Genomic DNA, 26,707 nt, shown 5'->3' with positions numbered 1-26,707 from the left:
CTGGGATGTATGTCAGTTGACAAAAGGGCTTTTTGATTTGTTTTCTGTGTTCCTTATTATAGGTTTATGCACAATATATCCCCAGGTTATGTACCCCCCCCCCCAAAAAAAAAAATCTCTAAAACAGAGACCCTTTGCCAGTGAATTGAACAGTAGCTGACACTAACTTCCTCCCTTGCCGCTCTTCTCCATGCGATACTGGTAGATGTGCAGCGTGAACAGCATGTGCGAGTTGCGTCGCTCCTCCTCATCTGCACTGGGCCGGCTGGTGCTGCGGGCCGATATGGCAGCATCCAGGAAGAAGGCGGCCTTCTCAGCTGTCGGGGCATGAACCTCGCTCTGATTCTGCAGCTGTGAAGAGGTTTGGTGGGGATGAGGGTTTCAAAGAAAAGGCAATGGTGAGCAACAGAAAACACATGGCGCTTGAGAAAAAGAACAACCTAGAAATAGAAGAACAGGAGCAAAGAGGGATAGTGGTTAATTGGACCCCAGCACATATTTTTGCCCATTAGATCCGGTCTCAGTGGCAATTAAAACGGCAGATATGTGCACAGAGGGAGGAAGATTAGCAAAGGTAATGGTGCAGCAGGAAGCAGAGGTAAGCCTTTCACCATGGATGATGATGAAGTTGGACGTGACAGAGAAAGAGAGGAAATATGAAAGGAACCTCCATGTGGCTGCTAAGCGGAAGAAGAGCTGTCTTTGAAGTGAGGGCACATACACATTCACCCAAACATCTGACAACAACACCTGTGAGTGGCTTTTGAAACCGACACCATCCCCCAATAATACTTCTATTGTGCTCAGAAGTGCTCACGCGCACGTAATAGATGCTGGTGGATGCTGACAAGAGAGTCAATGCAAAGGCTAGTTGAAAGCATCAATAAGGCGCTGATGGCTTTGGTGGAAATCTAGAGCACGAGACATGCTAGAGTACAACTGACAACAATAGCTGGGAGAGACAAAATCAGATAAACCAAACATTTTGTGAAGGTGGATGATCATGAAGGGAACATTTCCCAACAGAGATGCTGTAAAACCTTCAGAGAAGCTACAAATGTTGGCCGCTTCTTACTTGAGTGCCACAAATGGGATCCTCTCTAAGATGGATGCCTGGTGACTGGCCCTCCTGCTGGCTCCCCGTCGATACTTCGGACAGCAGGTCCTTCAGCTCCTCTTCTTGCCCGAAGATTTCCACCGCAGACACCCGGACAGAGAAGCGTGTGCCCGTCTTCTCCTTACGTTCGTTGATGAGTTTGAAGAGCCAGGAGATGGCACAAGGTACAACACCTAAGGTCTGGGTGGAGCTGTCTTGGCCAATCATAGTGTACGTCTTGCCTGTGAAGAGTAAAAGTAAATCAATGCCAGAAATTCTAACGGAGTATTACAGAGGAAAAAAAAAAGAATGATATTGAAATATTAATAGAATGTTGCAGTGTACCAAAAAAGACTATGTGGACAACGCATTTTTGTTTTTAGTTTAAAATAACTTACTTTAATTTCCTGGATCCGTCGTTGTGCACTGGCCAACGACAGAACCCAAGGTGATATTTCATTTTTGGTGAAGTTTTAAATCCATCCGTTCTCTGTCGTATCAGCTAGCAAGCGCTAAGCTAACCTAGGAAGGTTCATCGCTCCAGTCCAATGTCCAAGTTTGCAAGTTTTAAATCCATTCGTTCTCTGTCGTACGAGCTAGCTAGCGCTAAGCTAACCTAGGAACGTTCATCTCTCCGGTCCATTGTCCAAGTTTGCAAGCTCCCTTCATGCTTACAACAACAAACATATGTTTAGCCTACACTGTATGTGTGTGTATGTAGGCCTATGTATCTTTTATGTATTTTGTTTGCATCATTGTTGTAATCTGATTTATGATTTGCTGACTTATGTTTATGCCATACATTTTGGTAGAATTTTGAATGCGTAAAAGACTGCAATTTGAAGTGTTTGGTAAGTTAAAAACACTCATTTAAGTAGATAAACAAACTGTCTTTCATATTAATTCATGATTCATTTGCCTCTATTTTAGCCTAAATCTAACCAAAAGACCAAAATATGCATGCATAATAAATTTGTTATTGTTGATTATGATACAGATTACTTTATTGCTTGTGTTTATTAAAAAATAAATGGGAAGACGAAAAATATTTTTGTATTAAATGACAATTTAGATATTAATCATCGCCTTACCCAGCTTAACTTGTCCAAAGCAGAAGATGCACCCATCTGCGCCATTCGCCACTGACTGGATGACCTCCGCTACTGTACCTGAGCACACCTCAGCCTATGGGAAAACATCCAGCACTCAAGTCAATTTACAGCCACATAGGCGCCAACAATACATCAACAAGCAGCCTTTTAAATGAACATTTATTTGGCATCGGTTAACCAAATCTTGTGAACAGCTTCAGTATTTTTCATTGCTCTGGTGTGTATATGCATGCTTTAATGCGTTACTCATTTTTTCAATTTGTTTTAGTATAGGCCCTCTGGGGCAGCGCTTGTGCAGCAGAGGTCCCCCCGCCCCTTCCCATACATCATACAGCAAACAAGATCTCTAACAGCACAGCAGCGTGCTGATACAGTTAGCCACCAGCAGTGCAGTCCCAGCGGCACCGTCTAGCATGTTGGCCTCAGCTCTGCAGTAAAACCGTTTTCGGCTTCAACTATTAGCAGCTTACTTAAGCAAACACTTGTTCTAAAATGATGGAGGATCTCACTCCATTACAGCGATGAAGTCTATTTGAGTTATGATACCCTTATTTGCACTTGCATTTATTAAAGGTTCCCTGCATTGGAGTAACAACTGATGGCGTGAAAGTGCTTCACCATATTGTAAACATGTATCTGACCCTTTGTCTTTCATGTCAGTAGGTATGCTTCCCAAGGACTGAGATTAGATATAGCAGCGAGGTTAGATATAACTGGAGTGGATTCAAACCATTCCCAAGAGGGCTTAAAAGGCCCAGCTGTTAGGCCCACACTGGTAAAACTGCCCCCTGACCCAAGAGTGGCATTTTTTCCCCCCCTAAGCCCCTGGCCACTCCCTGTCGGTATTAAGATGTTCCTTTACCCTTGAGAGGATAAAGCATCAAATGACACCTTCAAAAACAATTCAGACACACAAAATTACGGAAATGTAAAAAGCTGCCAATGTGGAGTAAAAATTTCTGACTGGGAAACTCATTCGAACGTATTTGCAAATATGATGAAATGTACGTGTAGGCTCAATGCTAAGACATAGCATTTTTTTCCATTATGCAATGGGATATTGACTTGCCCATGCGCAGTAATAAAAAAAATAGCATTTGTTCTACATTATACCAGTATATTTGAAAATTAAGTAAACATTGTTTATTTGTATTTTTTATGGTTTTACCGGTATATTATTATGTCTGCATGATTTCTGTTCTGCATTTTTTCCCCATAATGCTACGGTGCAGACCTGTCTGCAGAAAGAAATTACAGGGGAGGCATTAAAAAAAAAATGGGGGGGGGGGGGGACTTCTTCAACCTAAAGCTAATGTTCTTCAGAATGAATAGTGGAGTTGTGATAACTGCAAAAGTGCTTAGAAATATTTAGATTTAGGGATGTACGATATGGACAAAATTTCATATCTCTATTCTTTGGCCTTTGAACTTTGCATCGTTTCAGTGTTTTATGGTGCCTTCTGTATTTTGCGTTAATTTATTGATACTTATTTTATACACTTATTCACTTCCCTATGTCTTGTTATTAATTTATTTTATTAATTTTATTTTGTGTTCAACTCACATTGTACTACAACTGTGCTTAGTGATAAATAATGTTATGTTCTAATATAAGTTGTTGTTGTGTTTGTGTGCCTGCATGCTTTCCTTGAAACAGAAGGCGCATTGGCGCAGGTTTACGTGACTGATGGGAAGAATAGATATTTGGCGAGACCTCTTAAAACAGCTAGGACGGGCACGGCTGACTGCCAGGGCGGGTACGGACCCCCAATGCCAACCCATGCCGACGGGTCCGCTACGGGGTATTGACTTGCGCATGTGCATAACCCGTGGCACCCCTATGAATAGAATAATAAAAAAAATAAAATAAAAAATACTTAATTTTCAAACATGCTGGTATAAAGTCAGGCGAATGGTAAAAACATAGCATTTAATTTTTTTACTTGTGTGTGCGCAAGCCAATATCCTATGTGTTTTAGCTTTTAGCGTACAAGTATGTTTGAAAGTATTTGCGAGTACGTTCAAACATAATTACAGAAAGTACTTGTAAATACGTTCAAATGTACTTGGAAATAAGTGTACATTTGGACGTACTTACAAATATGTTCAAACATACAGTATGTACTTACTTGTGAAGCGTCCTGGGTAAAAACAGCATCGAAGGCAAATATCTTTGGGACAGCAACCGTGGCGGAGCGTCTGTGTCCTGAACTTGAGTGCGGCGGACTGGATGCGGGATCGTAGAGGGTTACCTGCTTTTTCCTGCTGTCCACTTTCAAGAAGGACTGAAACTCTGACGAGTCCGTTGCCTCCAAAGACGGACAAATACGCATCATCACTTTAACCTAGAGCCCAGATTGAAACAAATAGCAAGGGAGACAAAAGGACTGGTTCAATTATAAAGCAAGTAACAAAGCGTGAAAAATGGCCAGGCATGACTACAAAGAGCAAGAAAACATTTTCAGATTCACCACAGAGGGAGAAAAATTACAGGCTACAATGCTCATCTTTTTTGCTTCAAGTGCTGACAAAAGAGAATAAATTACATAGACATTCTGAATATAGCTCAGCCTCCGAAAGGAAAGCTCAGTGCCACATTGTACATTAACATCACGTCATCTGTATCAGAGTTGATGGACACCAAAGGTTTCCATGGAAACACTCAATCCAACATTGACTGGCAAACTCGGCAGGTCAGCTTAATGCCTAATGGTGTGAGCGCGAGGCGGCAAGGTGTGCATTGAAAGTCAAGGCATAGAATGCTGCACATGAATGTGTGTGAAGCAAGTGCCATGCGAGGGGATTAGCGCTCCAGCGGGGTGTTTTTCTGGACGAGGGGAAGCTCACCAGCATGGGAGTGCACAAGCATAATCCCCCCCCCATAGCACCTACTCACTCTTCCTACTTCTCACCTCCTTCCCCTCTTGCTGTTTGTGGTTGGAAAATCTACATGAACAGGTTCCAAACAGTATTTTTAAGGTTCACATTAGCACATTGCATAGGCCACCATCATTCCTGACCATGCACTCTAAAAACAGGTGGGTCAAAAGTAACCCAATTATGGGTCAAAAATGGACCGATCCACTTTATGGGTCAATTTGACGCAATTTTGAGGGGCAAACATTTGCGATGCTAGCGAATGATGATTTCACATCAGGGTTTGTTCAAGGTCGCAGCATTAAAACATTAGCCTAACGTCTGGCGAACGTTAACAGTTTTTCTTGTTGAAAATAATTTTTTAACATATTCTAAATTTAAAATGTCCTTTTAACGGAGAAAAAAACCCCATTAAACCTGTTGGCAAATGATGTCTAGCTAGCGAACATTGTGACTTTGAACTAACCTTGACAAACCCTGACGTGACAAATGTTCACCTCTCAGTGGGTTTCACAATCCCTGGTAAACATCAAAATAATGTGAACAAATTTGGTTTCTTATTAATTCCCCTGTATAATATCACAATTTGGAATTTTTGCCCAAAAAATTTGTGCTATTCACAGGATTTTAATTAAATTGGGTAGTTAAGCTGAATTAATTGCATTATGACATTGCTGCAGCCTCCCAATGACGGTCTTTTAATTGTAGCTGCCATCTATGTCTCTTTCTAACTTTCAGTATCAATTCACTGCAAGGGACAGGTGGAGGAGAAGCTAGAGACGTGGAGGGAAGGAGTGGAATGAATGTTAGCCGTAGCAAGATGGAGTATCTGTGTGTGAATGGGAGGGACCCAAGTGGAAAAGTGAGGTTACAGGGAGTAGAGACCAAGAAGGTGGAGTTTAAGTATTTAGGGTCAACAGTCCAGAGCAATGGAGAGTGTGGAAAAGAAGTGAAGAAGCGTGTGCAAGCAGGCTGGAACGGGTGGAGAAATGTGTGGTAGAACAGTTTCAGCTAAAATAAAATGAAAAGTTTATAAAACTGTGGTGATAACAGCGATGTTCTTTGGTCTGGAGACAGTGCCACTGAGGAAAAGACAGGAGGCAGAGCTAGAGGTGGCAGAGATGAAGATGCTGAGGTTCTCTTTGGGAGTGACCAGGATGGATAGAATCAGGAATGAGTACATCAGAGGGACAGCACATGTTAGAGGCTTTGGAGATAAAGTAAGAGAGGCCAGACTGAGATGGTTTGAACCAGAGGAGAAATAGTGAGTATATTGGCAGAAGGATGCCGAGTTTCCAAATGCCAGGCAGGAGGTCGAGAGGAAGACCAAAGAGGAGGTTTATGGATGGAGTTAAAGAGGACATGAAGGTAGTTGGTGTGAGAGCAGAGGATGCAGAGGACAGGGTCAGATGGAGGCAACTGATTCACTGTGGCAACCCCTGAAGGGAAAAGCCGAAAGGAAAAGAGGAAGTAGTTTGAAAAGGAAGTTTGGTGAACCGTTCATGGACTTAGGGGTATCTAAAGTGATCTAGTATATCAAAAATGCTGATTTTCTGACCAGTTTAACCCTGCATAAAATTTGTCTTGCTGCTATAGTTAAAAAGAAATATACTACCGCACATTCAGGCACCAGGGCTCTAAAACAATGCGGCTGGAAATACCTTTCTTGCAAAGTGCATGCTTTCCACTCAGCTGGGAAGCTGTTGCCATGATTGACGTGTGCATATGTTGAGAATATTACATTTGCCTTGACATTTAAAGAGGGCTTCCACATAACTGCAGCATCTCGCACGTAGGCTACCAGCTAAGCAAATGCCTGAGTTATATTTATGTTGGCAGAGATCACATGTTTGAGGCCACAGAGGAATGGCTCCACTACTTTCACACCTCAGACTGCTGTGCTAATGGCCCCTGGTTCACTGCCCCGAGATCCCCCAACAAGTCCATTAGTGTGGTTTGGCAATCCCCAAATCAACACTGTCCCTAAGTCGAAGGTAAGTTGTGACCCACTTTTGCCATGACACAGTGGAACCATTTAATAGAGGCCCTAACAAGGAGAAAGTTACTGTCTACAGCTACTATTATTACAAAACATAGGCAATTGACAATTGAAAGACAGGTTGGCACATAGACAGAAAACAAACAAATGCAATCGCTTTAGAATTATATCCTATCTTAACACACTTCTAACAATGCCATAAATGTTAATCACCTCTTTGGAAACAACCCCTTCGGGTGCACAGATGCACCGTTTACCTCAGTTTTGGGCTTGTTTACAACGCAGACTTAGTGTGTCTCCCTGGGAAATTGAAATTCACAATAAGTGGCCCGACTGTCTGGATACCTGGCACAAAAAAAGCAAGCGCTTCCTACCCAGGTGGGACCGAAATCTTGTTCGGGGACTTGTGATTTATAAATACAGGACGCCAGCTCAGACAAACAATAGCCAATAAACCACAACGGAAGAGTGATGTGTTTACACAGCTTTCTTTAATGACTGCTCCATTGCTACCAGTTTGGTTTTCATAGGCGCACATGGAACTAGAAAACCTGTTGTTGATGCAACTAGAGATTTTGCAAATTGTGGTAGTCTTTTGTCAATGCTGGTTTCACAAATGAGTGAAATCAATACATTCCTGCAGGCTTATTAGAATGATCAAGACTTTGAGCCACAACAAACTGCCTTCAGCATGTTGTCCAGTGTGTCTCCAGTCTCCATCCAGCTTTCCTCCCTCTTGTGTGTTGTGTATATTTACCTCAAGCACAGCGATGAGGTCATGTTTTCTCAACTGCGGACTTTTTTACTTGCTAGCATGCTACTTCCTGGTGTGGTTTGTGCGTAGGAATACACAAGTCCCACTACTTCACAAAACATTGAAGAGGAGGATTATCAACTTATGATCATTCTTTTATACTTTATTTATGGGATCTTAATAACAGCAAGACAAGTTTGAAAACACATTTTTCAAATTACTCTGCTCTATTCCTTTTCTGTATTAAAAAAAAATGCTAATTGCTAAGCTAGAATAGTTTTTTTGACCTTATTAATGCATGTGATGGTTTTAAATTATTGTGTTTGGGCTTGGAATCTCATATTGTGCCACTCACATAGGTAGGATATATTTTTTTTTCTCCCCTTTTTCTTATCATGTTGGTCAAACTTATTTTTCATGTTTTTGTGACAAGTTGTGACCGTGAAGACAAATTAATTTAGTGTTATTACATACTTGGCCAATAAAAAATGTTCTGATTCCGATGGTGGTGTCTTACCTTTCCCATCCCTGGGTTTTCTTTCACTTTGGACACGGCACGGAGCAGGCATGGTGGGGCAGGAGGGGGCGACACCTGCAGGATGCCACTGAAGTTGGTGGGGTAGATGGAGGGCTCCTGTGGGTGGAGCAAGGAAGGCTGTTGCTTCTTCCGTTTGGAGGACAGGTTCAGCTTCTGAGCTGCCCTGCAAGGAAACAGGAAATACTACTATAACATCTAGTCGATTGAGTTTGTACATGTCTAGCTTTGCATTTTCCAATGTTTTCTGCTACAAAAGACAAAACATATTGTGTAATAACCAGAAGGCCAACAAGTTTTCTCATTTCTCCAAGAGAGCAAACAAGAATTCATTACCAGGAAAAGATGCTGTAGTCATGCGTCTTTTTCAGAGCCTATTCTTACATTTTGCCTCCCTCAAGGGGCTATCTTTGTGTACTATTGACATAGCTGCGAAGAGCATTGATTTTATCTGGATCAAACAAACACAGACGTGGAACAATAACGACAATTGGAAGCCTCTCCTCTGGGGCAATTACAACACATAATATCCTCCTGTCTTATCATTCAAAGCGGAACATGCAGTGTTGCTTGTTTGTTTATTTATTTATTTATTTAGCCAAACCAAGTAGGCTAGCACCAATAACACTGGGGAACACAATTTTTGATGAGTTAGGCCTGACAGCTGTTTTGAACTATTTTTGGGTGCGAAATCCAAAAATTATCTCAGTTTTCTCTATCATATGTTTTTAAGCTATAGGATCCCCATTTTCTTAAAAATATGAAAAAATGTGTATGATGTAAATAAAACACTAAGATGAAATCGTTACAAGCATTGAAAACCAAAAATAAAAAATAAAACAAAATAGAGTTTACAACTGTATACCGATGTTTACAAGGTTAATCTTAATTCCTACTATGATAACTTTCTGTTTGCCGATATTGATGGTACTATTGGGTCAGTTTCATTAGACCTCTTCTTACTACAGTCTTACTACAGCTAATTAGTAGAGTTTTGCTTATCTGGAGGGTAAGCTGTAGAGAAAAAAACTTGACATGTAGGAAAAAAATATTTTAGATTTAATCATCTTAAAAATGTAAATCAACCAAAAAAATAAAACAATTATTCCACGGTGTAATAGGGAGAATAATATATAAGTAAACCGTATGTGTCATAACTACTAAAAAGAATCATGCTGAGAACTATTACCTTAAAACTGATGTAACATGAGCCACATTTTGGAAAGTCCTCTAATTGCTGTCTTGCAGAAAGAGTCAGACAAGGCCAACTGTCTGGCCCATCAACTTCTTCCTGTCTAGCTATATCTAAGTTCGTCTATATTCCCCGTAGACCCAGCAGAGGTATCTCCTAAGATCAACTAATACCCCATCTGGAAATGCAAGGTCGCAGAGAGAGCAATACTTCCAAAATTCACTCAAATTATATGTACTCTAGTTGTTGTTGTGAGGCCACATGGGAGAAGCAACAGACGTGTGTATGAACGCGAACAAGCAAGCCCCATTAGTGCTTCTCAGGGCTCCTCGGCACAGGACTGGGCAGGCCACTGCCAAAAACACAGCCCCCTCCCTGTGTCCTGGAGTGACAACCACCACCGCCCCACTCCCTCTCAACACTCCCCTCATCCCTCGTCTCTCCACTGTACGCCCAACTGCAGGGCCGGCCCTTGAGCACAATCAGGGAACACGCTGCCGGCTGATGGAATAATTATTGCATCCAAGAGGGTTACAGGAGACGGTTCTCCAAGGGGAGTTGCTGATGTGTGATAGCATGCCGGCTGGATTGTGCGGGTGAAAAAATGATGGCGGTGGAGGTGAATGTGAGGTGAAATGAAAGAAAGGTTGAAACTACACCACACTCTGGCACTCCGTATTCTGCATCAGCTATAAGCTATGCCATCAATCATCAAAAAGCAACAGGAAACACAAAGATGTGGGTATTGATTTATAATTGTTGTGACCAGTGTGCTGTTTTTGCAATCTAAAGCTAGTAACCATGCGCATCAAAAGTGCTGCACAAAAAAAGTGATTTATTGCTTTTTCGCCCAACTAATGGACAGGGAACGCAAAATGAAATGAATGACTTGTCACTTCCTCTCTCGCTAACGCTCCCCTCATCTCTCTTTCTTGGCCATGGTCAGTCAATGGAAAATAAGCTGTAAGGACAGGCTCAGGCAGCTTGTCCACCTGTTCACTCCCAACACTGTGGCAAAGATGCCAGTTTGTGTGCAATTTGGAATAAATGATCAAAGCAAGTCAGACTGAAATGGGTACCGATCTACCGCAAATAAAATCAAGTTAGAAGGAATGCTGTGATGAATACTTACAGCTCTTTCCAATCCATTATCTAGAGTACGCTCATAGTCAGCAAACAGACAACTGATAGAGTTCAACTTTGCAGTCCATGTCTGTATTGTCAGCATTCTCCATTACTTGTACATTCGATATGCCGCCACAGTCTGGCGAGAACCGAGCGAGGCGGGGCCGGGGTCCTTTTTACTCCGACGGCAATCATAGAGGGTCCACCTGATTTCACAGAGAGAAGACGATGCAGAGAAGGAGGAAGGAGTAGGAGGCGACCTCGTAACTGAACGGGGGTGGAAGCGCAGGACAGAATGGGCAAACAGGAAGAGCACCCAGTGTGTGAGGCGGGGGGCAGGTAGTCCGCAGGGCTTCTTAGAAGGAGGAAATGAGGGGGGTCAGGATGAGACTGAGCGTCCCCTCATTTCACGCACCACTAAAGCACTTCTAAAGCTTTCCATCCCTCTGCCCCCGAAAAAGTTCCGCCGCCGTCCAAAGATTCAAGAATCCAGCAACAGTCTCCACACAGTTTTGCTATCCGCCCCTTCACTCACATCCATTCTGCATTCACATCACAGGCTGCATGGTTAATCCCCTGATTCCGAAGACCACGTCCTTCCCAGAGTCTGTGTTGTTGACACGCAGGAATCAGCATGCCTGACTGGGCTGCAAGATTTCCACCTACTGGCTGACAATGAGGAGAATTCCTACTCTGCCTCTCGCTCCTTTTCTACTACCGGAGAAATTCTGGCAGCTGTCCTGCTATGCCTCTCTCTCCCTCTCACTCTCTCCCTCTCTCTCTCCCTCTCTTTTCCCCAGCCCATCCCCTTTTCCCTTCAACAACCAGACGGAGTGTCAGCTCCCTCGATTGCCGGCTGCTTGCGGCGCAATTTGGGAGTACTGTTTTTCTCTCCACACACACACACAGGCTCCTATAACCCCAACACGCGCACACGCATGCAGTGCACCCTACTGCACGTCAGATGAATACTTAATGCACACAGGAGCCCTCTCTTCTTTTAGGGTCCCACACTTCAAACAGATTTGGTTAGTATGCCTACAGTGCATGCATGTGAGTGTGATAGTGTGGTTAGTCACTACATAATTATATGCACATTTGTATTTTGCCTTTGTTGCAGGATGTAATCAACTAGGTGTTATTAATCATAAGGACTAGATGCACAGATACGCGTCACCTAGATGGATCACCTGAATGAGCCATGTTGCGATCAAATGAAAGCGAGGCAGTGAGCGAATGACATCATCGAGCGACAGATTGATGCTGGACCGTGAGAATGAGTGCAGTCAGTCAACGGTCAAGGGTAGGAAAAGGAGAATGAAAGCCAGCGCGTGGGCGAGAGCGCCCTGTATTCCCCGGGCTGCCAATTTAGCACGGAGCTCCCTGGGCCGCCGACCAAGCAGGCTTGTTGGAGAGCGCCCGACAGAGTGAGTGTGAGTGCTGGCAGATGAAAGAACATTCAGCACAAATACACACTCTCTCTGCACCTAGCCCCTTCTGACACAGTGGCCCTTTTATGAACTTGGATGGATTGACTATGGAAGCAGAGAAGGAAAGAAAAAAAAATCCCAACCCCTGCCTACCTATTTGCCGAGCACAGAATTGTAATGAAGCGGTTTGATGTATCACGTAACCTTTAGCTTCCTCCAAGCCTCCGCACGCTTCTCTGTGCTGTTTTGTAGCGTGTCCAACTTAATTTGCCTCAGGAGCTTATTACAAAGTGCAGGAGTCGTCGCCCCCCTTAGCTTTGCCACATGCTTCCAATTCCACTGTATCCTGTTGGGTCCTGATTGCCAAGCATCCACATGGAAGACAACTCTAATGTGAACATTGGTCACACTGACAGGCTAACCATTCATTATTAGACTAATGCTTCTCCCCTTAGTGAGGTTTCAAGTGTTATATGTCAAGATGACGTCATAATTGGGAGCGGCCACATTTGGAAGTGCCCTGATAGCATTTCAGCTTCATCACTGTCTCCTACTGAACAGACCTCAAGGACAGATACTGATTGCTGCATATAGAAATGACTCAAAAGAAAGAGGGATGTAAAGAAAAAATCCTCTTTGTTCAAGGCATCAGATTGTGCCCTCTCTTGTGGAAGGAGTCACAGTGGGAAAGAAAGGAGCCGAGGGTGCAAGCCGAATGGCAGTATTTGGCCTACCCCCTTTAAAAGCTTCACTTTTGCCTGCTATCAGTAATGACACCAACAAGCTTTTCAACCTTTGTCAAATTAACAAGAGAAATTCTTCAGCCCCAGACAATCATTAGTTGCTAGCACCCGTTTCCTTGTTTGTGCAAATGTGTCTGTGTTCCCCACGCCAGCTGTACAGATCTTCAGGTAAGCCTTTTCTGGAGATAATTACCATGTTGGGCACATTTTCTATCCTTGACATTTCCTTTCGGTGATTCTCCTTTTTTTTTTTTGGGTCCCTTTGTAGACATGCAAGGCTCAGATCAGTGAGAGCGATATCAGACTGTGAACAACACGCGCTCACAGTGCAGCTGATTAGCTGTCCAGCATGACTCTTCATGAATGGAGACGGGAATTCTGAGCTGCAGCCAGCCTCACAACTGCGCAGTGATAATGACAACAGCACAATGATTCAGACTTGCTCGCATCTGGAGACATTCCGACGTTCTACTGGCTCACAAAACCATGTTGTTAGCTGGATAGGCTGCCAAAATGCCATATCAGCAGATGCTCAGGATTGACTGAGGAGGATGCGTGCTGGTATTTCAGGTGAGATGCTGTGTTTTGGAGAATCAATAAGAGGAAACTTCCCCTGAGCTAAAATCACTACACACTGTCTTATTGATGGGCTGCCCTTGACTCGATCAAACACCCTTTTGGTGCAAGGGAATAACATTAAAGTAGCACAAAATAAACGAGAGCTACACACAATGCACCATGCTCAAACAATGCAGACTATTGGCTCTTGTCCAAATGTGGCAAATTTGCATATCTGTGCCAGCCTACAAACGGCCATGATGGCACATCAACTGTAACATGACCCAACCGATGCTACGCTTCAGTGGTGATTCAGCATTCATGACAACATGTTCACACATTCATAATGTAGATACACCCAAGATTTTGTAGCAGCAAGGAAGACCAAGCAGTAAAGATTTACATGGAGCAAATAATTGAGGTGAATCTCTAGTGCCTGTACTCGTACATCAAATGTGCGTTCACATATTCGTTTACCATTTAACAAATCAATCCTGATTAGATTTGAACGGAATGTACCTTTACCGAAAAATACGTCATAGTCCAAATAAATGGGAAAATCCAATTTGTTCAAAATGGTAAATGTATATGATATAGCGCACTATACACACCATATGTTGTCCAAAGTGCTTTACCAAGCCTCATATTCACTTTTTTGAAAACTCATCACGTGTACATATGTGGCCGACACTGACACAGCCTATGGAAAGGTTTTCTTTTTTAGTTTAAAATTTCTTACTTTAATCTCCAGGAGCCCTGACCGTACACTGGCCAACGCAGAACCCAGGTTGCATCGTCACTTTTGGCAAAGTTTTAAATCCATTCATGTTGTGCCTGTTTTAGCAGCTAGCAAGAGCTAAACTAGGTTAATCTCTCAGGTCCAGCGTCCACGTTTGCAAACTCCCCTCAAGTTAGGATGGCATCAGAGGCCAACAGCGAAGTAATGATAAAGGTGTTGATACTTGATATACTGCCTGGATGGACTTTGTGGACTGATGTAATGCTCATTATCTGGCTAAATATTCCCGTACACACCCAATTCACTTCCACGTGTCAAATCTCAAAGTGCACACCGCACATGACACTATGCGTTCCCCATATACGTACATACATCATACGCATGGCCATTCAATCATTCCTGTGACAATAATACACACGACAATATGCTATTCTTCTTTCAAAAACCTGAAGCGTCATGAAGACCAAACGTTTTAAGCAATCAAGGAAGTGCATGGCTATGGGTTAGTCAAAACAAAGCATGAGGTGTGGTGAGCTCTATGATCCTTCTTTGAGGGCTCACCTGCAATCATGAGACCACCAGTATAAATATTTATTTTCTCACTTCCTCTTCCTTTTCCTAATTCACTAAAAACAAACAAAGTCTAAGACCACAACTTCGTAAACACAACCATTCATCCGAGTGTTCAACAAAGTGGCAAACATCTGCTATTTCACTACCACAAATCAACGTTTCACCAACCAAGAAAAAAAGAACACATCTTACTCATCATTTTGACATGATGGCAGCCCAGATATATTAAAATGGAAAGGGAGAACAAACATTCTTATCTGTTGCCGAGTCAATCTTATCACTCGCAAGCATGGAAGATTCTAACTGACTGCCTGCCTGTTTTCCTGCAGCTTGTGCATAGTCTCTCATCTGCCCAGTGTCAGTTTACACAGGAAAAAGCCCAACAGCTCCAGGCTAAGACTTATTAGAAATAGATAAATGAATCCCAGTTAAAGCGTACAGTGAGGGATGTGATTTTCAGTTAGCTGCGCAATATCCTGCATCAGCACATGTTGCGCCAAGGTCTTTAAGAAGACGTCTTTGTTTCCACAAATATTTTGTCCTTGTCTGACGGTGGACGGCAAATGCAAAATGGGCCATCGAAGTATTGTTAAATGATGCCTGTGGATATTCGTAGTCATCCAGTTCAACGCGCAATGTGTTCAAACTTGGAATGGATAATTACAAAAAATTACAGTTGGCGACTCATACATTCTGCTGCATTCCATTTTATTGCTTTATCGATAGATTTTTTTTAATTTTATTATTTATTTATTTTTTTGTGTCTGCGAGACTTCCTGCTCCATCGCTATTCACCAATCAAACAGAGCCTGGTCATCACATGACTGCAAATAGTCTTTGTGGGCTCATCAAAAGTGACTAATTTCTGTGAAGAATGGCTAAAGAAACACCAGCTCACAACTCTTTGAAGAAAGAAGAAATAGTGTGTGAGAGTTTATATGTCTATTTTGATTGGCCGTAATCTGTGCCGTCGCTGCATAGTGCAACTGCAATTCTAATTCTGAATCATCCCAGCCACTCATTAAAAGTAGTTTCCAAAGCTCACACACCGTGCAGGAATTCAGTCTGGTTCCGCCGCATCAAACTTTTAAGCGAGTTTAGACGTTTCGAGCGTTTCGCCTCTTAACAGTTCAAGCAACAGCCTAGTTAAGAATGGGCTGCTGCTGTTCTAACTAGCCTGGAAGCCAAAACATATTCTAAAGTAACCAGAACAGTCCACTTGCAATGTAATTCAGAATGTTAAATGATAACAACCAAGGCTTGCACACCAATCACCACTGCATCAATCCCTGGCCAATTAAGGAAGTACATTTGATTTATACCACGTAACTACAGCACACATTTGTTGCTTATGAAACCTCCAAACATTGGTGAATATATAAAAGCAGAGAGGGGACATGATAAAAAAGAAGTATGCATGAGAGTAAAATGATGAATAAATCAGAGATTATGATGATGGAATATAGGAGAAACAGTTCAAAGACAATGACTTTTACAATAAAATGAAGAAGAAAAGCCATGAGAAAGAGCAGCTGAGTCTTCCCCTGTAATGGCTCGGTGCCAGTGTGCCTCCACCAATGCGGCACTAAATAATGCTATGCCTGAGAAGGAAAAATTGATCATTGAAACTTTGACACAGCCACCTTGGGAGTCTTATTTTCACCCTTGAAAATGGTATTCCCCAGCTGGCCAAGAATAAATTGAACAGTTGGTGCAAAAACTCATCAATATTCAGTAAAACCTGGTTTGGTGTCATGGCAGATTAAAATAAGGAAAGTTCAATCAGTCGGATTAACAGAAGCTTGTATTAACATGGCCATAAAACAAATGAAGAATATAATCACATGAAGATGAAAAGGACACAAAAGTTTTTAAAGTGTGCGAAGGACAAATGTGTTCTCATGGGGAATGATTTGAGTACTTAAATAGAGCATGTAACTTTCTGGCTTTTGTAGGTGTTTCCTGCCTTCCTCTTCTCGTAAAGCCCCTGCATCCACACCAGGACACAAAGCTCTCTTGACTAGACAACCATTTTAATGAGGGCTTAAGACCACTAAATGAGGGACATTTGGGGGCAAAAGTCAGGGGCTATAGTTCTATTTACAGTTCATTTTATTGTTTTCACTAATATGGCTTTAACATTAGGTCATGGAGGAGTAGACAAAGAAAAGGGCACTAGCTCTGTAGGAACCAATTGTCAGTTGATTGAATGAAGGAGCCAATTTAAAGCCGCAAAGGAAAGAATTGGAAATATCTGTAATGAGAGTCAAAGATAAATCCTTAGCTTTTCACCTCCTTTAGTTTGAGGGTAAATAAATTGTAGTGCTGTGAGTTAGTTGTTATATGCTAAATGTTCTGCTATTAAGTGAAACCTGATTCAACATGCAGGAAAAAAAAAAAAAAAGCCTCAGTGCAAAAATTCACTTTTCATCTGATGGTTGACAGATTATAATGAAGAAGTATTCTCCTTGGGTTGTGCAGACAGTTTATCCCACCCACCACCTCACCTTCACCCCCAGCCTGCCTGGCACCGCTGACAAAGATTAACAGCTGCTTTCATCCCTTCCTGTGCATTCACACCCCGCTCCTGCGCACCCTGCACCAGCTATTTCGGCGGCGCTGATCTCTGCGGCTGCAGGGAATCATCTGGAATGACTTCACACATTCGGTACACATGTTGAACTCGGATTCAACCGCCGTTCCCACCCACACCTTTCCTTGAAAACCTCAGGATGAGCTGCTCTGCTCACCTCGCCAATGCATGAGTAACATCTACGGTCTTGGGAATGTGTGCGGTTATGAAGAAAAACATGAAAAGGCAATATTTATTTTACATGAAATGCTTACATAGTTGTGTCTATCTAAGAAACTAAGGCTCTGAGTGGGGCATGAAGCGACAGCTTCTGCCCCACTTTGCTTTTTCATTAATCACTTACAACCAAGGAGAAACACCCAGTGGTTATTTATTTGAATGTCCACTTAAAGGCTATCACAACAAAGTGGCCCGTGGGCTGCTAAGATCATTTCAGTGATTAATCAGTGGATCCAGAGGGTGCACGGCAGCACGGGGAGGGGAGTTTGAACGTTATTCATCTTTCATATATATCTGAGCTAATAGGGCGAGGATTCGAAAGGTGAAAAGATCAAGTGCAACATAGCAGACGCAGATAAAACAATGAATACTCAACCAAAGCGGAAGAGCCATTATTAAGTCAAAAAGATGATCCTGTATCACATACAGTAACACAGGCCAAGCCATATAATATGTATGAGGATAATGGGATTTTTAGCATTTGCAGCCAGCTCTCACGTATTGGGTCGTGAACAGATTATGCAATAATCCTGCATTCAGAAAAGGAGAGGAGATAAAAGCTTTACTGCAACATTTACTTTGGCACTGCACAAGTCGAAAAAGCTTAGAATTTCTGAACAAGACTTTCCGCATTCTCAAAGGGAGTGTTATAATGAGAGTATATTTGCCTAAGAAGTATACACTTTAATGTACCCTCATTATTGGACTTCAAGGTAATAGTTTGTACCAAAATAGATTAATTTAAAAAGTAAAAAAAAAAGGAAGTTTCTCTTCTCAAGGGTCAGGTCTGCCCTGACAAAGGTCTTATCCTCAGTGGTAATCTGATCTGGGACTTTCCCATTGTTAACCATGTTGTGTGTGTTTTTCAGAGAGAAATATTTAGGGAAATCAATCGACAAGCACTGATTAGGCAGCTATTAGTAATTCAATGAGAACAGAAGGCCATGGTGACGCTGCATACTGAGCACTGATGCGTGAAAAGTCTGTCGTGAGCCATGTTTGTTTCTGTGAATGGTACCATATTAAAGCCAGGAAGCGCTGTGGGGATCAGAGGCCAATGGGACCTACTTTGCATATGCACACAATAGGTCATACAATTCCTCCAATGCATGTTGCCTTGCATTGGCTAAAGCACTTTGCACAACATTGTCCTGAAACACTGTCGAACTGTATGATAACAGTGCGGATTTGCATGACACCTGTCACTGACACTAAAACAGTTTGGATGGTAACACTTAGCCCCTGCAGGCGTGAGATCTGATATCCATTCAGAGTAACCAGTTTACATTTTTAGTGTGGGGAGAGGGACAGGGCAGTTAGCTAAATAAGCTTTCCCAAAGTAAGATAATTGGTCACAATATAGCTGGACTTTGTTGGTCGTCACATGTAAGATTTGTGTTGGCCAGCAAGTAAATGAGACAGGTTAGGTTGTGTTGTTTTTTTGGTTTTCTGTTTTGGATCGTATTCACTGAAGGACATTCATTAAAAAAAAACAAAAAAAAAACATTTACAATATAAAGAAACCTGTGAGAATCTTCCAGACTGCTTATTTCCATGGAGGAGTGCTAAGAGCTAGCAAGCTAACCTTCACCTGCAATATATAAGTAAACATTTTTCGTTAATTCCCGTCCTTAATCACTCACAGCTTTACTATTTAAAAACCATATTACCAATATCATCTGCTTCTGCTAAACTTGTTACCGGGAATACAAAATAAAAACATTATTTTGTGATTGATATCATGTATCAAAACTACCACGTCTGTGATGAGACAGGAGGAGTGAAGCTAACTCCCATTCTTTACCTTTCACTCGTTATTACAAACACGTGTGGAACATTTTGATCAAACTAGCTGGCTAACGAGCTAAGTATCACAACCCCTAGCTAGCTAGCTAGCTAGGGGTTGTGATGTTTGATATGGACTGGAAATGGAGCGGTGCGAACGCTTCGACCTTTTCTTCCCACTGGCCACACATTTAAATGTTTTTATCACCTCCACCAATATAATGAGACAAAGGCGACCCTCTGTTAGGAGACAAGTAAGTACAGAAGTCCTCTTATGACTCCACATGTGAAAGGAATCTATCAGGAGTGCCATGCTTCTATCCTCCCCCTAAGGGTTTAGTCCACATGGACTAGGGGTGAGCACATAGCCTCACGTCAGCACTTCAGCTCTTTTGTTTGTCAGACATCCACCCTCTGCAGGCTATGTGAGTGGGCCAGACAGACTTACTGACTCAGAGGTTTATGTGGAGGAACAAGAGAGAGCGAGAGCGAGCGCTCACGCAAGCCGCGGCAAACACTGCGCCTTGGTTCTCACTTGCAGGTTGGTGGTGACAGGCGCAAGTGATACCTGGCTGGCCGTCACAATAGCGTGCATCAGCCTGCTGCTGCGGGGCAAGATACAATCACATCATGTTATCTAAGCAAAGGAGATCACTCACAAGTATGCATCAAATTCAGCAACAACATAGAATCTAAATCTGAATTGGCTGAAATAACGTTTTTGTTAGCTTTTGGTTGCTCTGAGTCACGCACTGCCTCAGTGTTGCATGGTGTTCCACAGGGAACAATTCTGGGGCCTCTGTTGTTTTCATTATATCTGCAGCCCCTTTAAGAAAACATGGTATTTCCTTCAGATCCATGTCCCGCTGAGCCAAAAAGACGTTTTCTCATTGAGGCCACTTTTGTCATGTCTGGAGGAACTTACTCAATTGAATTTTTCCTTGACATAAAACGGCCAGGCTGGATATCCATTGGCATGTCAGCCTGGGCAAAGCACAACTGGGCTTGGATGGAATCACATCTGTGTATTTGTTTTTGGCGCCATTGACTCCACCATGCTGATTATAGCAGTAAATTAGCGGCCAGTGTTTTATCCCATGGTGAAAAAAGATAAATACTGCAGAGCAAACAAACCATCTCAAATTCCACCCACTCCATGCTTCTGATTGCACAATTTGCTGCCCTGGGCATGTGTTTTCGCCTTCAACAGATTGATATGAATCATTTCTCATTTGTCAGGCGGTTTAGAGGTAGCTGTGTTAACATTACAGTAGCATCTCAAAAGAGAGCCAGCATTTCAGCAGTGTGTTTTCTGCTAAGCTATACATTCTGCTCACACTCTTGCCCCAGCGGAGGAATCCATCTTGCGGTGGCTTGACAACACAACCATTACCCTCTCACCTCCAGGGAGCAGACAGTGCAGCCTCAACTATGCAAAACTGCACAGTAGAGAGAGGGGGCAGAGCAGATAGAAACATACTTTTCAGAGATCAAAAGAGCAGAAACAATAAACTAAGGAAATATTATTTTGCAAAGATAACAGAGGCATAATACACACACGTTGTTGTGTGTGGACACAACTTACGTGACTCCCATAGTGTTCAATCTAATGTCCTTCACCAGTCACACATCTCCGGTTCCTGATGCTGTTACAATCGAGATTGAGCCGGCTTTCCGAAAGACATCATTTACAAGCACATAGGTCCGTCGTGCTATTCCTGCCATGTGGGTCCACACTCACTCTATGGACCGCTGTACTCAACATAATCCGCCCCGCCTACTTGTCAGGAGTCATGATCTCCACTGTCAATCACACTGCAGCCAACCAATCAAACAGAACTGTCCTCATTTGTCTGCCTTTCTCTATAGACATCACACCAACATGAGATACGTCGATGAAGGCTACAATGACTAGTGAAAATATCGGGACATTTTGCCACGACACCTACAATAACAGGAAGTGGAAGCAAATATGTCTTGCTAGCAACACGTTTCTGGGAAGACTTTCTGTGCAATTTTAAGTGTGATTCGCTAGGGCATTGCGCAATTCGATATGACAGAATAAGGGCCTATATCAGGGGTGTCAAACTCATATTAGAGGAAAATATATTACCAAGTGGGCCGGATCGGTAAAATCATGGTAGACCTATATAACTTAAAATCAATTATACGCAGATTTTCGCTATTTGCAGGCCAGCCCTAAATTGCGGAATGCAACTGTAAATATATCGTCCCCAAAAAATAACACAAATGCAAATGGAACGCGGCATTTTTATGTTGGTCTATGTTTTATTTTATTTATCTATTTTAAAGAAACTGTAACTTAAAGTCGTATGTCAAATAATGACATCCATAGCAATTCTGTGTACAAGTTGCATTGTTCATATGGAGATTGCTTGTGAAATTACGAATTTATATGCGTTGATTGTGGCCGACGTTACTCAGACATTTGTTCCTGTTGTGTATATAATTCATCACAATACTGAAGCCTTCTAACGCTTTTACAACTACACATTATCACAGAGAAACAAACATCCTACCGCCTCGCCACTTCTATACACAGTTCTAATAGACGAAGAGATGCGTATTCCTCCATCAGACTAAATTACAGTCTAGTGATGTGGAGAGGCCTATTCAAATGTCCTAACTTCCACGGAAAAATCTGTCATATGTCATTTCTAAAAGCCAATGACGTGTTTCTATGGTTACTCAGAGCACTCAAAAGCACAAAAGCGAGTGTGCACGAGAACGGCGACTGAATGGCCCCCTGCCACAAATACAGGAAGATTCCTTGGGTACGAACATAGTCATTAGCAAACAACACTCACCTGGGCAGCAGCTGCAAGGCAGGTACAATAAATACACTTCCCCCTGACACTCCTCCACGGTCACATTCCAGCAAACAAGCATGTTTTGACTCTTGTTTGGAGTCCTGTGCAAGCCACACACTGAGAACAGGCGTCAAAGAATACTTTAAAAAAGGGGTGAAACTATTCATTTTCCCTTATGCGCTCTCTATTGCAGATTTTCACCTCTATCAGATGGGTGTGGAACGTATCCTCAAGATAAACAGGGATTCACTGTACATCATCTTGCTTTTGACAATGCTTAGTACTGTATGAGACCGAAAAGCGTCACATGAACTGCACGCTAAGAGAAACCGATATTAAAACTCTAAGCTCACGAAAGCTGTCTTGGGTAAGAATGAGCAGACTAAGAAGAACATATTGAAAACTGAGGATTCCGTTCCTCGCTGCAGTTTCCCCACCGAGAAATCCCATGGGCCTTACGGGTAATAAACACACCTTCACAATCAGCAGGTGTTAATGGAAGAGGAATATGGGAATAGAAGCAGCAGTTATTTCCACAGTTTCGCTCCTGCTGCGAGCTCCACCTGCTTTCATTACACAGCGTTGTGTCAATATACTAATCATATGCTCCGTCACAAGGCAATCAGTGCTCACCGTGCTAGTCAGCTGAACACAAGGCTCTAAATTCATTAGCCCCACTCCCCACCTGTACACACACACACACACGCACACACAGTCACACACACACACAATGATATGAAGCAGCCAGTCAGTGTTTGACCCCTGACTCTTCCTGTCTCCATGCAACTGTCGAGTCTGTCTAATTGGTCATTACTGACCCCGTGTCTTCTTGGCTTTTAAGCCTCTTTGCTAAATTATTAGGGAGGGGAACGGGCTTGGAAGCAACATCTAATTTCTCTAAAATATGATTCGGCCAATATCAACATGGAAAAAAATGAGGAAGTGGTTCAAATTTTAATGTTGAGTTGTCTTTACAAAGAAAAATCCAACAATGTTCATTGTTTGTTTCCTCACAAAAGAAAGAGCAGCCCAACTGAAGCTAATTGTATTCTAATTAAAAATTAATTTGCAAGTGAAATGTTGTAGGTGAATGTCAAACAAATGTCCAAGGAGCCAGCAAGTGTTTGATTATTCAGCTTCACCATCCCGGCGCAGCGGATTTGCACACAAATCCCACTAATCGTATCTTTCCAGAACAAAACAGAATACTAATCAGATGTGGGGTTTTCAATCAAGTCTCAAACCTAAAAGACACTAATTTCTTTGAATTGTTTTTTTTCTTTCTCATCATCGTGAAAACACAGAGGAGGTACATTTGAATCAGCATTAGGGTGTTACAACAACGACGAGGAGGAGATAACGATTACAATAATATTGTGGTCGTTTGCCACAGCTGCAGAGGCTCAGGAAGCTTCAAATCAGCCACAATGCATCTCCAACACCCTTTTCTGTATGTGTGGAATGTTGTTCATAGCATCGTAACACTTCTCCGAGCCAAGTTAAACACCAGATTCTTGCCAAGCAAATTATCTTTGGGATCAAATAAAAGGTGGGACCTTTCATTGTACTTCCATCTGTACCTCCTCTAACCCACCAGGACCTGCTGCAGCGGAAAAAACAGATTCACCTCACCCTCTTTTTTTTCCACTGTGCTTAGTCCAAACCGGCACTTGCTCATGATCATAATCTTTTTGTGGTTTGCCCCATCGAAAACATGACAACATATAAATCAGTGTCAGGAATCAACCCTGTGTCATGCCGAACTGTTGTCCCGGCAGTTGCTCTTATAACAAGAAAGGGAGATGCGCAGGAAGTTAGTAGACCTGGTCTTCCCCTGCACATAAAAAGCCCTGCACAATCCCTTCCGATTCCAACTGGAGAAAAACTAATCCCTGTTGGTGATGTCCCATGGGCTTCTTGTCACAGTTCCTTCACTGGTTTTCTCTCCCTCAAGTGGTGCAGACCTTCAATAGTCCCCATGCGTCATTCTCAGCAGGCTTGCCTATTGCCAACATTCATTAAGCATGCAGCACCCCTCGGAGAGATTGAGGCTAATGCTAAATGCTATTTTTGTTCATCGTTCAACAGCTGTAATTTGAATTGGATGACGAACTGAAAAGCCGATATCCATCATACAAAAATTGGCACAAGGCACACAAATTTAATGAATTTAAATGTCTGTTGTGGTCCGAAAAATACAGTAGTCTTGTTCTGGAACTCACAGCCACGAAACAGCCCCGCTGAATAGCCGAAGCTCCAGTTACAATAGCAAGATGGCAAATGTTTGAACGTTTTCAAAATGAAATAAAAACAAAGGCACGGAAATTAAACATGAAATACCTCAGGACAATGCACAGCTTAGCCTTAAACCCCTTCGTGAGACTCTCCCTCCTCATACCAAATTATGTAATTTTATTATCCATTCATGAGCACTGGCGCCTGTAAACTGAAGGTTCATTTAATTTTGAGATGGAGCGTGTCACACTGCATGCCGTCATTCAACCATGGTCACAACATCACCCTGTAAGCCGTGCCCGCACGTTAACGCGAACGCCATGAACCGCCATCTTCAAGGGCAGCGAGTCTGAGCAAATCTCCTTTTTGCATGCATGCGTGTCTTCCATGCACATTTTCTTTAAACGACAGCTTAATCTTGTCAGTCAACATTTGGATGACAGCGGGGGGAGGCGCTCACCTGATGAAGAAGGAGGCCGCTGCAGATGAAGAGGGTGTGATGGAGCTGGATGCACCGGTGATGGGGGTAGGGAGCCCCGTTTGCATGGGGCCTCTGAGGCGACAGGGCGTCAAGGTGCTGCTTTTGGTACCGCTGCTGCTGCTGCTGGTGGTTATGGTGGTGAGCGGGGCCGCGGAGGTTATGACATCTCTGCCGGCGTCCCCCATCGAGTTCTGGGCCTGTGGGCGCATAAACACTGAGCAAGGACCACAATCTGCACCTCCTTCCACTCCATTTACCCCCCCACTCTGCTGAGCTCTGCTACAGATGGACGGACAGATGCCGCAGCCAGTGTCGCTTAGCTGGAGTCAGCAGCCTTGACTGCTGAAAGCGAACAGCAACAACTGTGCCTTTCATCGTTTGTGGCCAGCCTGTGGGGTGGTTGTGGCCTGTAGTCTACTGTAATAAAGTAATGACACGCATTATATTTCTAATGACAGCAAATATAATTAACTTCACTAAGCTCTACCTGGCATTGTACTCATCAGGAGTGACTGAAAATGTGACTGATTAAAAACCCTTTAGATACTGCTATAATAGCAGTCCGCCTGTTTTTTGTCGTTTTGTTTGGGGGGGGGGGGGTCTTTTTCTCGCTACTTAACTCCGCTCCTCCGCTTTCAGAATCCATTGGAATCATTTCCACTGGAATGCCTTGAGGTTGGATAGTCTAAAATCTGAGTGGGGTATTTCAATATTCCCAGCACTCTGGAATGTGACATAAGACTATAATTGACCACATGGAAAAAAATACATGGAAATCCCTCAATACACAAATGTTAGTTGTATATTTGAGTTTTTTATTTCTTTTGTTGTTTTGGAAATTAACGCTTTCAGGGACAGTGGTCACTACAGTGGACAGCTAATGATTATCAAGCCCACAAATGTAAACTTGAGCCTGGAAGAAAGAAGGAGGAAATGTGGCATCGCCATGCTGGTTCGAACCTGGGCGCGTGCCAGGGAAGTAGGCCCATTACACTTTGGCATGAAAGGCTGCAGCACTTCACATTCAGCCATGCAGGAAGCGGACCTGTATGGCTCATCAAATGGTTCACAGATTGAGCCTATTAGATATCAGTTTTACAAATCATCAGGCCAAACTTTCACAAGCACACAGGGACAGCTGGTTACAAGTGGAGTGCATCAAAGTATTCCCCCTGGTGTTGAGAATGAGGACTTGAGCCCTTCAGCCAAGCTGCTCACTGCAGCCTTGGACCCGGATTGGCTACTTACTCCTGGCGAAAAGTCCAATTTATCTCCTGTCAGGTAATTAGGCTGCGTCAGTGGAGCTTTTCGCACTTTTCGAGTCAGTAATGAGATGGCCTTCCACCCTTTAACCCATGTCTGATGTTCTTTTTTTGGTTTGCCAAAGAATAGCAAAGACAAGGTGTGAGACAAAGTGGGGGGGGGGAATTTGCCATAATGGAAAAGGAAGGCTGTGCGAAAGAGTGGCAAGAAGGAAGCAAAAAGACAAAAGACTTTTTGAGAGTCAAGTGTAAAGTAAGCAGGGCTAGCTGGTGTCCTTTCAGTGGTGCGGCAGCAGTCTTTTGTGACCTTCGATCTCAACTGGTTAACAGATGATCACTGGCCAAGTGAAAGAGGTCCACTTAATCTGGTCGGTCACGCTCCCTTGATTTCTGTGGCTAATGGAAACGAATGGAGGTGAGAGTAAAATACCGATGAAAAAAGTGTGCAGAGGTTAGGAAGTGGTGGGGGAAAAGAAAGAGGAAAAAAAGGAAGTGGTGGGGCTGGGCGTTTAGAGTAAAACATGGCTGCTTTTCTCGAATGACAGAAAATCTTTAAAGGCGAACTAAA

General features: G+C 42.9%; 1 protein-coding gene across 4 annotated transcripts in view; it reads right to left on the bottom strand.

Moving 5' to 3' along the window:
• kif26ab (kinesin family member 26Ab) overlaps positions 1–26,707 on the bottom strand; it is a 71,830-nt gene that overhangs the window by 9,960 nt on the left and 35,163 nt on the right. For 2 of the 4 annotated variants that reach the window (XM_086095263.1, XM_086095264.1), the window contains exons 4-9: positions 24,857–25,074; positions 8,356–8,539; positions 4,338–4,553; positions 2,188–2,281; positions 1,076–1,338; positions 168–351 (exon numbers count right to left, since the gene is read on the bottom strand). In XM_086095263.1, the coding sequence (XP_085951389.1) occupies positions 168–351; positions 1,076–1,338; positions 2,188–2,281; positions 4,338–4,553; positions 8,356–8,539; positions 24,857–25,074 (1,159 nt within the window). Of the gene's footprint in view, positions 1–167; positions 352–1,075; positions 1,339–2,187; positions 2,282–4,337; positions 4,554–8,355; positions 8,540–10,697; positions 11,426–20,915; positions 21,054–24,856; positions 25,075–26,707 lie in introns of those variants that run through there. The other 2 variants (XM_086095266.1, XM_086095265.1) reach the window with 2 other exon arrangements.

Source organism: Leptonotus elevatus, chromosome 14, assembly GCF_054856555.1.
Source record: "Leptonotus elevatus isolate MCC_2025b chromosome 14, RoL_Lele_1.0, whole genome shotgun sequence".
NCBI classification, from domain to species: domain Eukaryota; kingdom Metazoa; phylum Chordata; class Actinopteri; order Syngnathiformes; family Syngnathidae; genus Leptonotus; species Leptonotus elevatus.
The sequence above is the reverse complement of the archived record's forward strand: the minus strand, read 5'-3'. Positions and strand labels throughout refer to the sequence as shown.